Source organism: Triturus cristatus, chromosome 12 (genome assembly GCF_964204655.1).
Source record: "Triturus cristatus chromosome 12, aTriCri1.1, whole genome shotgun sequence".
In the NCBI taxonomy this organism is placed as follows: domain Eukaryota; kingdom Metazoa; phylum Chordata; class Amphibia; order Caudata; family Salamandridae; genus Triturus; species Triturus cristatus.
Window position 1 is genome coordinate 42,126,536 of NC_140595.1, and position 15,193 is coordinate 42,141,728.

Below are 15,193 nucleotides of genomic sequence, written 5' to 3' on the forward strand. Positions count from 1 at the left end.
TGCATTTTCAGAGCTACATGCCAAATTACATTTTGCCATTTGGGGGCTTCCCTTGCCCCAGCAACAAATCTATGTATGAGCCCTTTTATTGCAACCTGGCACCCTCTTGAGCCTGGCCTCTTCTGGAAAAAACATAATGAAGCTGCCTTCAGTTTCCTTAAGGTAGCAATAGACTTGAGACTAGTGAAAGCTTTTGATTTTGTTTTTAACTTCTAACTACAAATGGGTTTACCCAAAGTTTCAGTATTTCTGCAGTAGTAATAGTTTCAGGGTCTTTTGCTCCATTTGAAAGACCTAGTATTAATCCTTCAATCACATTTACTGGTATGGTTAATTACCCCAGGGGCCTACAATGAGAATTTCAATTTTTCAGTTTCCTTGTGGCTTACAGGCTCATATTTGACAAATCTACATTCGTATTAAATTTGTAATTGGAAGTCTAGATATAAGAAATGGATAAACCGGGCAGTGAAACGAAATTAAATGAAAAGGGCATTTGTAAAGCGCATGGCTACCCAGAGACCTCCCAGCACTAGGGCCAAACGAAAGGGAGGTTAAGGAAATAAGAGAGTTTTGAGCTGTTTCCTGAATGAGCGATGACTCGGTTCATTTCGGCGAGAGAGTGGCAAAGCGTTCCAGAGTCTGCCAGCATTCAATGAGAAGAGTCTACCGCCACTTCTGGCTCGTTTAATTCTGGGGATAGTTATAAAACGAAGGTGGTCTGAGCGTAGCTCTCTCCTTGCTTTGTAAGGACGGATTATGGCTGCGATCAGGGGGGGTAAACCGGGCAGTAGTTCTACACTGTCCAATGCGTAGTTTTCGAAAACAATCTCTAAGCGCTGTCCCAATAGATATACGAGATCTCAATCATTCCTTCTGCTGTGTATTCCTCCCACCAGACGGAAAAAAGAATGGGGCAGTTCGGCCTGCTCAGTACCAGCTGCCAGACATTGGCATGTGCTCCCTGTATCCCTGAGAAGCATCCTGGGTATTAAAACCTTTCACAAACATCTGAAACCCCCCCTGTTCAAAGATTAAGTTGGTCCGCCAGCCTTTGGGTCTAGCGCCGGGACACTCTAGAAGTAGCTGTGCGCTTTATAAATCCCTATAGTCATTGGTGGCGGGAATAAAACACGTGGGATGGAGTACATGGTGATGTGAAGCTGTTTAGGCCTGGCTATATCTTCCCTCTTGCTTTTGCCGATATTGTGTACAGATGATAGACGGTGTCCAAGTTAGGTCCACAGTAAGCTCATGAGGGATGGATCTGTACCAGGCTTTCAGGATAGTCATTGAGGGCCAATTTGATTTTTTTACGTAAAGTCTGAAGTGAATATCTTGAAACTGTCACATCAGTGTAGCTGGACACCGCTATACTAACGGCCTCATGTGGAGTTTGGCGGATGGGATACTCCGTCGAACTTGGCGGATATACCGTTTGGTGTATTACAAGTGCCAAAAGGTATAATGCACTTGTTATTGGGCAGATGGGAAAAGCTCCCAGGTTTGTGACGGGGGTACCCTTCTGCCAAGATCAGGGCTGGGTCATGCTCATTGAGATACCTTAACTGAATGTGCTGCTTTTAGGAGGCAGATCACTCTATAATCTTACAATTATCTTCCTGGTTTAATAAGTGCCTTTCTGCAGGGCCAACAGAATCCAGGAGAGCCATCTTAGCACAGATGACAGAGTGAAATGAACAAGCAGGTGGGGTTGGGGGTGTAGGTCATTCTGTTGAGTGCACAGCCCAGCTGGCCAGATACTAACAAGCACATTCATACGATTAATGTTATGCCCTGGACCAGGGAAGTTTTACTCAACAGATGTCCCGTAGAGGACACGCAGGATAAAAGGAAACTGTACTTTAAAGTCCTGGTTGCTTTATAATTAGGACTCCGGGTGTTATGGTATTTGGACTCCGGGTGTTATGGTATTTATTTTTTGGACATTTCTGTCTGCATTTATCCATATTTTGTTTTCATGATTTTATCTTTATTTATCTGTATTTATTTTGCGTTTACAAAAAAATAAAATAACCTAACACTAGTATCTATCCTCATTTATTGAACTGATAAATGTCCACTTATGTTAGAATCCCTGACAGATGATAAGTCAATGCACTTATATGAAAGCATGGAATATTTACTATTAACTTTGTGCATATCTACTCCAGTTTAAAGCCCCTTTACTAAAATGACTTTCTCTTTTAACCCCTCCCCTGTTAATCCATACAGCTATTGCCTGGCAGTCATGACTGACAGCATATAGAATCACTCTCCAACAACAATTAAATTTCAGTTTTTATGCACATTTAAAGATAAATACAGATGGGAAAATAAATGGTTTGCTGTCTGTATTTACCTGTAAAAACAGAAAACAGGGAGCGTTCTTTATAATATGTTAAGTGTGTCTGTGGCATTGGTGTGTGCTGAGGGCTTGCACTGTTTGTGTTCAAACAGGGTGTCTCCCAGGTCCTTTTCTTTGGTTTGTGATTGCACTTTTGAAAACCCTTTGTTTCAAGCCAGGGGAGTTTCTGGAAACCATTCTCTCAGCCTTTCATCTTCCTGAATGGTTGGGTGGAGGCTCCTAGCAGACCTTCAGCTAATAGGATGCCAAGAAAACCTTCTGAATAATATCTAAAGTGTCTGGAAAACAAAATGCACCGTTTTCACACCCATCAACCTGTATATATATTCGCTTCTTTTAACCACTCGTGTCTTTAAGACTGTGAGACATCTGAATGACACTGATGAACCCAGATATGGTAAAATATGTCTGTGATTGGTGAGCATCTTTTAGAGATGGTAGCTGACAGAGTGACGTTTAATTTACTGCTGCATTTACATAATGGCTTTACCATTGAGAGCCTTCGGATGGAATATCTGAAACTCAGAAGTGGTCCTAACTGGTCTGCTTATGGGTAGTTCTTGCTTGGGATACCAAGTCTTGGTAAAGGGGTGCATTATCATTTAGAATGAATATTTTATCTACTTTATTTACAGGTATGTGTGGAGTTGTGTTTGTGCAGTTACAATAAAATTACTCCAAGTCCTGCCTTAAGTGGATGACACCAAAATTGTGCGCGGCTGCGTCTTTTTACGCCAAACATTTTTTAAAAAACAAATTCAGAAAGCTGGAGTCTGTCAATGAAAAAAGTAAAAAAAATACACACATCCCCAGGGAGTTTTCTCCTAGGGTCTATGGGCTGATTTTTCTTTTTTCTTTTTCTTTTCAAGACTGCCAGTGATGGGCAAAAAAAAATAAAAAATTAGACTCTCTGCTCTAAATACCATAGGCGGTCTGATCTCCCTACTCCAATGGCCCCATCTCTGTCAGGCCGTCGGAGTAAGCTTACCGCCGGTCGGCCCCATTATGGAGCGGGCAGACTAAGGGTTTAATGGACAGGGTTCACCGACACTTTTTCGGTGGCGTACCCTGTCCGCCAAACTCTTAAACAGGCCCTAAAATTTGAATGATGAGGAGAACAATGAAAAAGTAAACATATAAACTAACTATGTAAGTGGCATGTATTCAATTTATGTACTTACATTATGCAGTCGTTATTTCTGAACGCATGTATATGAGGACTTACTTACTCTCGGAAGTCAGATAGGTGGCAAAAAATAATTAATGCAAAAGAGGGGTACCAACAATTGGATTTTTGGGGAAAAGTTTGACAATGCACTGCCTATATTTGTAGCTCACAACCATATGTACCTGCATTAGAGCATTAATGCATACACTCTTTAGAAGAGGTGTGTGAAAAGGGTGAAATGTAGGAGATCAATTATTTGTTGTGACAAATGCATGTAAAGAGGACCGTTTTTATAATTGCTGCATTTTCTTTGCCCGATGCTTGTTTCATCTACCAGCACGTTACACACGCTTATATTAGAAACATTTACATTAGTAATCTATATATAATACATACGTAGTCGAAAGTGATGTACCAAGACTGGAAATTTAGAAAGAACTCCAGGTTTATTCCTGGGCATCTGAGATTGTCTTATGAACAGATAAGAACAGATTTAGATATCAATGATCAAAAAGGCTGCACTTTTAATCCAAAAGTTAGCTTAGTGGTTAACGCTTACATAGAAAACAAAGCGAAATGTGACACATTTTTGTTCTTTGAACAGACTGTCTCAAGTGAATATCCAGATGTGTTTGCACTCTTCCTATCACAGCTGTTTGTTCAAATAAAATAGGGTCATGACAGATAATACAAATTCTGCGTACAAACCAAATTGTGTTCTAGCCCCCTAACTATGATATTTTCCATAGCATACATTAAGAAACAAGGAATTGAGTAACAAACAAGCATTGGCAAAGCCAATAAGTGTAGTGTTGACTGCCAGACTTGTGGCCTTGTCAATGCTGGTTTTGCTATGGTTTTTACAAACCATTACTGTTGGGGGAAGCTGCCGTGCCCTTGTCAACCTAGAGAAAAAAAATGGCTTAAAGCAAAAATTATTTTTTTGTCTCAAAAAGCACATTGCCATGACAGTCCATGCCATCAAAGGGTACTTACCAAGTGTGAGTTTGGATACGTTAATCGAGCCAGTCTTCAAAAGGCAAACAATACACAAACTTGACAAATTTTGTGAGTGAATGAAAAAATTCCCATGCCATAGAAAACATCGGTAGATCCAAATTTTCAACGAATTTTCATTCATGAGGCCACTAGATTATATTTCTTTATATTTGAGAACAACCGCTTGGTGTGACGTCATAGAGCTCAGTGCACATGAACGACTGTCTGATGAAAGCTTCTTTAAGATAAATGTGACAGTATCCCCAAAATGCGTTGGCCCCCAGGCAAAGCCCTTTAAAACTATCATGTTAGACAAAGCTGTTGGCAAGTGTTGAGAAAAAGGTTACAATTTTCTAATTTTGCATTTAGCTCAGTTTGGTCAGACTGACAAGCGGTGAAGTCGCACACTGATGTCTACAATGCAATTCCCTTGCCGAAAACATCTACACCCTAGTTGCCAACAGAGAATATTCCAAAAAGAGGCTGAAGTGAAAGTCTGCAATAAATGTCAGTTCGCTGCGAATGAAACCCAAGCCGTGGCCTGTTTTTACATGTGTTGAACTGAGTCCAGGGCCATAATTGTTCGATGAATAGGCCATGGATTATTTATGGACGAGCCTTTTGAGAATTCCCCCGCCATTGTTCCAACCACTTTCAAAGATGTTGATAACCTAGGTTGGGTCCTGTGTATTGACTGTTGAATGACATTTGCAGTGCAGTACTCTTAACAAACACACCACTTGTGTGCTATTTTCCTTCTTTAGTTAAAGTTCTTTTTGTTAGTGAGTGTGTTGATAATCACATATTTCAAAATGTATCAAAACCCAACAGAAAACTAGAGATGTACAAAATTACAATTCCACCCATGGAGTTGCAAAACTTTGGAACTTTACAAAACTGCGAAGCTCGTCACCAATACAAAAATTCACACGCAGGTGACATTTCCTCCCCCAAAAAAGGTGTGTGCAAGCATTTGCTGATTTGCCTTCTTAGAATCAATTTTAAGAAGATTGTTCAATGCTGAAGTGGGGAGTCCTAACAGGTCTTTTGTCCTTATGGTAGAACCTTTGATACACCGTCAACAGTTATGATGGTCTGTACTTGGGTCTGAAGCAAAAGATATTTACAACAAATCGATTAAGGCAAGGATTTTATTTTCAATTAACATTTCAGACATGTTCATCCCCCAGTTGGTTCCTCCTATCATTGTTGTAGGAGGGCGTTCTGTTTTGTTTATGTTACCATACAGTGTTATGTTTTTGGAATTGTAAAGTGTTGCTGCTTAGAAGTGGTGAATAAAAGGTTATGCATAATTCTAGCCTTCCGTCTTGCCATAAAATCGCTTGTTTTAATGTCTGCCACCTGTCTACTTGGGAGCCTGGATTGAGTGTGGCAAAACTCTACATAGACTTTTTTGACAATCAATATGGCACAAAGTCAAAAAATAACAGTATTATCCAGTAACCATGGTCTGTATCAAAAGAATTCTGGGCTTTGTTACTTGGGAAAGAGGTTGGTTTCTCCCTGAAATAAACCCCAGGAGGCTAAAGTTCATCCGAGTCCCTAGATAAATATACAGTCACAGGAAACTCACTTTGTAAAAGGATCCTGGCAATCCATAAAATTGTATCCACTGATTTAATATGATTGGACATAGCTTTGGTGGGAGTGACAACAAAGGCTTTAAATGTATACATTCGGAAATGGTTTGCATACAGCAAGCTCCCATTACAGGCAAATCAAATTCAAACAGCACTTTATTCAAATAAAAGTGACTAATCAGAAAAGTGCACAGTTAGGCATGCCGTTCAAAATGCAACTGCCGTTCAAAATGCATACTGTTCCGGTAGTGGACAACACATCCAGAAAAGGAACCCACAGACCCACATATTGATGGGTCTTGCAGTGACCGAAGAAATATTGTAAATCCCTTAAAGTATAGGCTGAGGAAAGATCTTATATGTGCAAGTTGAACAAAGATGTTTTGTGTGCCTCACGCATCTTAAAGAAAATATATAAATATAAAGCGTCAAGAGAACCAGATATTATTCAACATTCTAAAACTATGTGTAAAATTGTATAGTTTTAAGAAGTATCTTAATTGCTACTCCCAGATTCCACTCTTACCTTCCGTTATCACTAGGTTTAGAGTTGAGATGTAAAGTGAAATGCAATGGCCCCTGAGGCGTGCTGCTTAACCTCAGTCTGGTGGTAAATTTGGTAAGATAGAAAAAGATGGTTGAAGAGAATCAGATTGGCAATTTATGTTCAGAGTATGTCCAAGGTTTAGCACTTGTAGTTCTAGGGTGCACACCATTGACAGAGGCATGCATATATTATGTGCATCAAATGTTTTAATGACAAAAAGGTCGGAGAAAGAAGCGATTTAGTCAATACGCCCATCTGAAAATCATAATTTCTTAAAATATATTACTTTTAATCATACTGAGATGTTTAAATACTCGCTTGTATTTTAATGTTGTTGTTTGTGTAGGACTAAGAAATGAACTGTAATATTTGCTTTTTATAAATTCTTTCATCTAAATGTATATATAAATAAACCTCGAACCTGCAACACCATCTACTTATTTTTGTTTTTAAACTCTTCTAACATGGTGAAATGACTGAAGTTTCTACATAACTCCACAGTAATAAAAACCTTACTTTGAAATTATTGCATGCATGAAGGATAACAGTGAACTGAGCCAGGACTTTAGGTGCTTACTCAGTACAAAGGTAACCATGGATCCAGAACTTATGCCTTCATGGCACAGATAAGTAAACCGAAGGTAAAATACACCAGGCAAACTCAACCCTGCTAATTACATTTATCGACGTTGTCTCATTAAAGCTGTTGGAGGCAGCTGTCCTACGGTGCTACAACAAATGAACGTAAGGGGGTGCCAGAGTGCAACAAATTGTCTTGTTGGTATGTGGGGGAGGGGAGCACCCAAACAACTAAATATAATAATGCCTGTGACTTCACAAATCCTTGCTTTAAAGCTGTGTAGAGCTCTCACTACAGTGACTATTTCAAACTTTCTGAGGTTGGGGGAACTTGATTAAAAACGTCAGTAACTGCTGTAACATTAAGCTTGCTTCTTATCTAAAAGCACTGTAGAAAAACAAATAGTAAAACAAGTTGGAGAAATATTGTTATCCATGTTAACTTTACTCGCTTTTTTTGTTGTCGAGTTGTGTTATATCCGTCATGAAAGGGCAGATTCCTATTGGCGGGCGCCCTTAAAAGTACAGCTGGGTATGGGTCATTTCAAGTTCACTTTCCTCCCGGGGGGGGCATCCAGAGGTCAGGCTGGCGCGGGAACACAGCCCGCGATACAGGTTTGGCAGCCATTGTTTCTGAGCTGGGATTATATGAAACCTAAGAAGGCATTGGCAAGATATCTTTTTAATTTTCTGCCCATGAATTATAGATGGGTAACATGTCATTCTGTGTTATTCACAATACCTCTTTTATCTAAGCAGCTGTGCTTAACAGAAATAAACCCTTAATGGAAGCAAATTTCACTTTCTGAATGTTTTTCAGACAATCTGAATAAAGTTTTATCTCTTTCGCTTACTCTATATTTTGTTTAAATGATCCTGCTGCATTTAAATTAATCTTTCCCCGGGTGAAAAGCGTCGAGGTGTATATGTTGCGGTTTAGTTGTTTGTGATTGTAATACACCTAGAATGAGTTCTCAGGGTAAAGGCAGATTATAAGGGTTAGGGGGTGAATATTGAGTGATCACCTTGTCTGTACTGGAACTCTTTACTGGCTGTCACTCTAGATGTAGGAGGCCAACATTTATATCACTGAACATTTTATAATATTGGTAATAATAAAGCAGGTATTAATTGTAACACCATTAATAAAAATAACAAACAGCTATGCTACTAATAACAATAATAATAAATCTGATCACCGTACAATGATAATGTCACAAAAAATTACATTAATAATACTATTAATAAATCTGATCACCGTACAATGATAATGTCACAAATAATAACATTAATAATACTATTAATACATCTGATAATCTAACAATGAAAATGTCACAAAGAAGAATAAAAATAATAATAGATCTGATCACACCAAAGATTACGTCACTAATAACTACATTAATAATAATCATTCTCCAATGAAAATGTGCCTAATAATAACAATAGCATATGTAATAAAAAAATAAAAATAACTATATATATATGTGTGTTATATATACACACACACCATATTTTCTTCTTTATACATGACCACCCTTTCCCACTACACAGCCCTAAATCCTAAAATGACTCTTACCACTAGACCACTACACACCCCTGAACCCGAAATTTAGCCATACCATCCTTTATCACTACCCACTATATATATATATATATATATATATATATATATATATATATATACCTTAATATTACTTAAATGAACAAAAACCTACCTTTGTAGTAAAGGCAGGTGTGGTAAAGGCACAAAATGTACCTGCGTGGTAAAGGTGCCTAACTGCTTGTAATAATTTATTACAAGCAGCAAGTGACAACCCTCCACGACCAGCATTGCGACAGCTGGGTTCTCTGAGTGGACTTCGAGCCTATTGTCTTCTACCACCTCTGACGCAAGGCAGAGCATGCCAATGCCAATGTGAGACGAGAGCGGTGACCACAGTCACGTTGAGTCTCCCACTCACACAATGAGCACTGTTTACGGTCAGGCGTGGTCTCAGCTGCTATAAACCGGGGAAAATTAAGATATTTTGCGACACTGAGACGAGAGCATCTCCTCCAGCTCAAAATGCACCCTTCCAGTCCAAAGATGGGGGACACATAGTCATTCTAGGGCTGTCCTGTTTGTTCTGTGCTCCAATTAATATGGGGGCAGAGGGTCCCTCACACCCCTCGGCCCCGGTGACACCGCACATGCTACACTATGGATAGCGACTTGGAGAATGTGTCATAAACGGATATTATACAATACGATAGTGATGAGGAGCATCTATTATTTCATATGTAATATTGCTAATCGTTACTCTTTCCTCTGATTCTTCTGCTCCCTCCAACCCAGGACCTGAGGAGCTATAAAATGCTGTGACCGATATTAGTCAATGAATTGTAGCGCAGTAGGGCGCGGGGCAGTATTGGAGTGGCTTAGAAGTTTTGTTTTTTCATTTGAAAAGCTTAAAACAAAAATGAATGTCTCATCTTTGGCCTTGATGGATTGCGAGTTCTGAGGCGCACATTTAGACACGCTTGGGCAGTGGCGCCCGAACTATAAATCAGGGTGCTTGGAAGTTGTACGGTGCATTAGACGCTAGCCCATCATTTACTGGTAGTATCCTGAAGGATCTGCCTTTGAAATGGTCATTACAGCATGGGGCCTTTGATGCATGTACTGTCTGGGGCCATTGATGCCTTTTACAGCCTTCTGTGGTTGATGTTTATACTTCCTGTGGTAGGTGGTTTGGTTACAGGGGGCTGGATAGAGGAGAGGACGCCTGACTCTACTAACTAGTAGGCAACCCCACGTAGGGCATTGCAGCTAACCTTCTGAGTTTTCTGTGCTGATGCACCTAGTAGTAAAGTCTCAAAAGGAACCTTGAGGGATTATCAGTGACGAATAAGGGACACTTAGGACTGGCAGGTGCCCTGTGCTGAGGGGCATGTGTGGGTTGCATCCAAGTGCATTTAGGGCCGTCTAAGAGCAGTTTTAGGTGTCACCCGAAATGTCTCACACATAATGTGACATCACAACACATACCTCAAACATGTAAATGTCCCACAAGTCATTGAAATTTGGGGACCCTTGATGGACATCACTTTTGAGTTCATCTGCCTTTTAAGGCCTCCTGCCTCCATGTGGTGACGGAGCCCCGGAGTGACTTGCAGAATCCTTAGAATGTACAGTTGTCGGTACATTCTCCCATATATAATTTTATTTTGTTATTATAACATTATCAACATAAACTGGGTCTATTTTATCAGACTCACACAAAAGAAGCTAACCCTGTTAACAACATGTGCATCTTTCTCCTACAATGTTCAGGTTGTTCCACCGGTATCGAGACCTCGCGCCGCAGCTCGTTCCAGACGACTATACAAACAAGCCGGACGTGAAGGTCCCATATGAGCTGATCGGCAGCATGCCCGAGTTTAAGGTGGGTGCCAGACCGGCAGCCAGTTCTATACTACTACTTACTATGTAGAGCCTCATACCAAGGGATCTCCGTTAAGGCTGGCCTGGGCTTTTGCATCCAATGGTGTTATTTTGGGACACTAAACTGGCAACTAAATGGTCCTTAGCACCTGCCACTACTAGTTTACCTCACCTTCTCCTCTGAGGAAGCACTCAGCAGCGTCATCATACAATTAAGAATCAAGCTTTCGAAATGCCATTCGGTCTGGCATTGGCTGCAAACCTTTTGACTCGGTCAATGCTTGTTTTATTTTCCCATTGTTTTTATAATATATGGTTGTTGGAGCTTCCAGGCTCTCACCAACATAAAAGAAATTGGGAAAAAACGAATTTTCTTTGGTCGCACTAAGTATACTTTGTTCGAGTAGCTCTTGGTACTGAAGGGAACTACTTTGTGTGTGGATGTGCTCCTTTGTGAAAGAGACCTCAGGACTGATTTCCACACCAAGGAACCATTTTTGGACATGGAACATGAATCAACTACAGGCAATGCTTAATTAATTAATGACATGAGTGCTGAGCCCAAAGTTTTTTTGTAGGATCCTGCAACTGGCACTGCTGATTGCCAGGGTTATGGAGCACAAGACTGTTCTGTAATGCTTCTGTGTTCCTCCACCCTACGTCTCCAGTCTCTTTACCTCATGAATACCGAGGCTGCCTGGTCTTGATTCCACCTCATGCCTCTTCCTTCCACCGCCCTACACTTCCTGTCTCTTTATCTCATGAATGCCGAAGCTGCCTAGTCTTGATTCCAACTCATCCCTTCTTTCTCCCTTTGTCACTCTTTTCCTATCTTTCACATTCATGCTCCCTTTTTTTTTTGGTTACTGACGCAGAAAAATAAGTCCTGGTGCCAAAAATTAGTGCTGGTGCCCACCACCTGCAAACACTGCCAGAAATTAAGCACAGAGGGCCAGATATACTAACGTCCCTGTAATGGCATTCCAAATCGGAAAGCAGGAGCAAAAGTAAGTTCCACAAGAATTTGAGAATTGGTAACTGATCAATGGTTTGCAACCCGAATTTATGGTCAAAAACCTTTAACACATACCACACCTCCTCACAATCTGGCCGAAATGCCCCTTACTGGCTCCTTACAAAATGCTATTCGGTTTAAGTCGGAAACTCCATTTTGTCACTTTGGAATAATTTAAAAATCGAAAAATGGGGTCGGTACATATGAAAACCTGATTTTTCAGGTGTAAAACCCTGGGATTTTGTAAATCGCAGGGTTTGCGACCACAAAATGATGCCTAGTACATCTGGATACTGTTAGAGCATACCATTTATTAGAAAGTACTGCTGGAAACAAAAGAAAGAGAAATAGTCTCAAATTCAGACCTCGTAGGCAAGTCAGTGACTGGAGCATCAAATGCTCTCGCTGCTGGTGTGGGAGGGTTGCAGGATGTGGTCGGTCAAACACTGATTTATACCTGTGCCAACTGGGAGTGGATATAAGCCCAAGAACACATGAACATATGCGCATCACTGGGGTTTTATTTCCACCCGATTTAAACAGCCAAATGTTTTTGCCTGTTTTGTGTGTAGTATTTACGCCCCGTGCCAGATTACAAGTAGACCCCATCAGATATGATTGCATTTAATACAACTACACCATCAAGTTGTTCAGAATGTATCAGATGCAATGATTATCACCTATCGGGAATTCTTGGGGGATTTTGCACACATTTTGGTGTTTATGGAACCAGGGTCGTAGCTTGGTCAGTAAGATTGGGTAGGGGTGAGCTTCAGATTTTCCCAAAATATAATGTTAAAATACATTATATCACATGCAGGGCGCATGAGAGAGGCTTAAGGGGAAGTGAAAAGGGAGAGGAATGCGAATTGATAGAGGTACTAAGTGAGGGAAATCAGAATATTTTGTAAAATTACCAACATTTTTGAAGACTTTCAAAACCGAGAGATGGAGAGAGTGTCTGTGTTTCTCTGTGTGTATGTAAAAAGTTGTTGCAAAATCCGACAGACACCTCACCATACCAGACTGAAAGCAGCTGTACCCAACTATTTATACAAAAAAATGCATTTATTAGAGGGGTGTAACACTCCAACCCCCCCACCCCAAAGATATGCCCCTGTATTGTACTCAAATGCGCATGTCCTGGTAAATTCATGTCCTTTTCCCCTTTTTAAATTCCAGCAGGGTCAGCCAGACGAAATTTAACAAAAGGGTGCAATCTTTATTGCACCTGCTAGTTACCGGTGCGATAAGCATCGCACCCCTTGAAGTTGCGTTCCAAGCTCAAACAGGTGTTTGTTCAGGGATCGCAATAAGGGGCCGCTGGTAATCTAGCGGACTGTCTCAAACGCAGTCAGTGCTTTAAATAGAAGTATAGAAGTGCTGGTCCTCACCATCGAGAGTACCTGTGTGCTCCTGAGAAGTGCAGGTACTCTCCCTTTCAAATGAAAGAAGTGCAGGTACTTAGTACCGGACAGTCCCGGCCCATTTAAAGCACTGCACAGACAGCGGCATTGGAAGGATGCCATTGGCATTGGTGCAAGCAAGGAAAATAGCCCCTTGGACAGCTGTTAGGGTAAATAAAATAAAGTTATAAGGGTTCAATTGGCCCCGGTGACACTGCACCAACCGTAGCCACGCCCCTGTTTGCAGAGGCACTGCCCGTGCAAACACAGGAGTGACCGCTGTCCAGGCCTCTAGCTTAAAGGGTTTAAGAGGTATAAAAGGCGCTTGTTTATTTGTATAGCGCCGACAACGGAGCGAACCATCTCTTGGCGACCGAAGGGGGGGGGGGGGGGGGGGCTAAATAATCCAGCTCAAGTTATTTAGCTTTACTCCGACCACAAATTAAAAAAAATCCTTTAAATCTATTCATTTGCACTTTTTAAATTCGAATCACATTGTCGCTTGCTTCTAATGCATCACTTTTAGGCTGTCGTGTTTTTTATCTCACAAAGTGTTATGCTGCCAAAAAGATTATAGAACAAACACAGCAATGCATATCATTGTATCACTTTTAAGCAGCGTGTTTGTCAGAGTTTGAAATCTATTCGTGGTAAAACACGACCCCGCTCCATATTTGGCTTCGACGCAGTTACTCGCCTCACTATTTGATGTTTTACTGAGAAAAAAAATGGTGCGCGGCACGCCCTAGCAAAGTAACAAAACAAAGAGCAAATACAGTCAGAGGGTAATCACGATCGTGACGTCATACGGGAGCGCCTTGGCTGGCAGCTTTAAGGAACCACCCAGTGACTGCAACTGGGCGAGCTAAAGATTTACATTCTTCCATAATTCCCTCTCGTGCACATTTCATTAACCTGTTCAGGGTGAAACAGCTTTGTGAAAGTGCGCAGCTTTTGGGACAGAAAGGACACGAGGTATGAAGGGATTTGCCGGCGCAAAGCCTGTGAGTTGCAGAATCACTGGGTTTGACATTGAAGGACCTTGAGTGGAAATGTAAGAGGAGCACAGAGGCAAAGGAGGGTGTGAAATGGACCCCTGCATAATGAAATGTATGAAAGTTTTGCAAATGCAACCCATGCGTGCATAGTGACTACTCAATAGAGGCGTTGGAAAGCACTGTAGAAAATAAATAAACCAATACTGATTTTGTACACATGTGACTGACTCAAAGCGTCACTAACAAGTGTTATTACTTATTACCGCTCTACAAGGTATGTAAATCGAAAGGATCTCTCAGCAGTGAACATAACCCTCTTACCTCTACCCGCGTAGACTTGGAATCAAACCAGATACACCCATGACACACAACTGTCAAAGCAAGAACGCACTGGAGTATGTATGCCTCTTCTGTGTACAGATCTTTGACGTGTGAGGGAAGGTTGCTCCATCTGCAGTGTGTGTATGAGGGAACCTGCTCCGCTGCTGGCCACGCTGTGCCTGCTCTGTAGGAACATTGCACTGCTGCCGATACCTTTGACGCATGAGAGGGAAGCTTGCACTGCTGCTGCACATGCCATAGGTGTGCTGTTGTCGGTCAGCTGAAAGACTGCCACTTTGAAGGAGATATTTGATACATCGATGCACATAAATCTTGGCATAGGCCCACTCCCTGTATGAAGTAATTTTGCATTGCATTGGGCATTGTTTTTATTCCTATCTTTTGGTTTTCTAATCGCAACAATAGGTGGGCAAAAGGTATGGGGTTTTAATCTAATGGAGTTGGATAATGTTTTTACTAAAGTAAAGATTTTATTTATTTTGAAAGAATGTACTATGTTCATGGAATAAAAGCCAAGTGCCATATGCCAAATAATGTATTATCTTAACAAACACATATATTTCAATTTTCCTTGAGGCATTCAAGCAAATTTCATATTAACAAGAAGCACAACATGTACAAACAATATATTTTTGTAGTACCGCTAAACTGATACTGCTGAAATTAACAGATAAGTGTACAAGAAGACATACCTTTCATATCATTCGGATTTCTGCTTAAGACGATGATTTGCCATAAATGAGACT

The 15,193-nt window shown here is 40.8% G+C and overlaps 1 protein-coding gene across 1 annotated transcript in view; it reads left to right on the forward strand.

The window, feature by feature from the left end:
- The window catches only part of CIB3 (calcium and integrin binding family member 3), a 28,020-nt gene that overhangs the window by 9,543 nt on the left and 3,284 nt on the right, over positions 1-15,193 (forward strand). Inside the window, exon 3 of the mRNA XM_085639524.1 lies at positions 10,576-10,687. Within this exon, the coding sequence (XP_085495650.1) occupies positions 10,576-10,687 (112 nt within the window). The remainder of the gene's footprint in view (positions 1-10,575; positions 10,688-15,193) is intronic.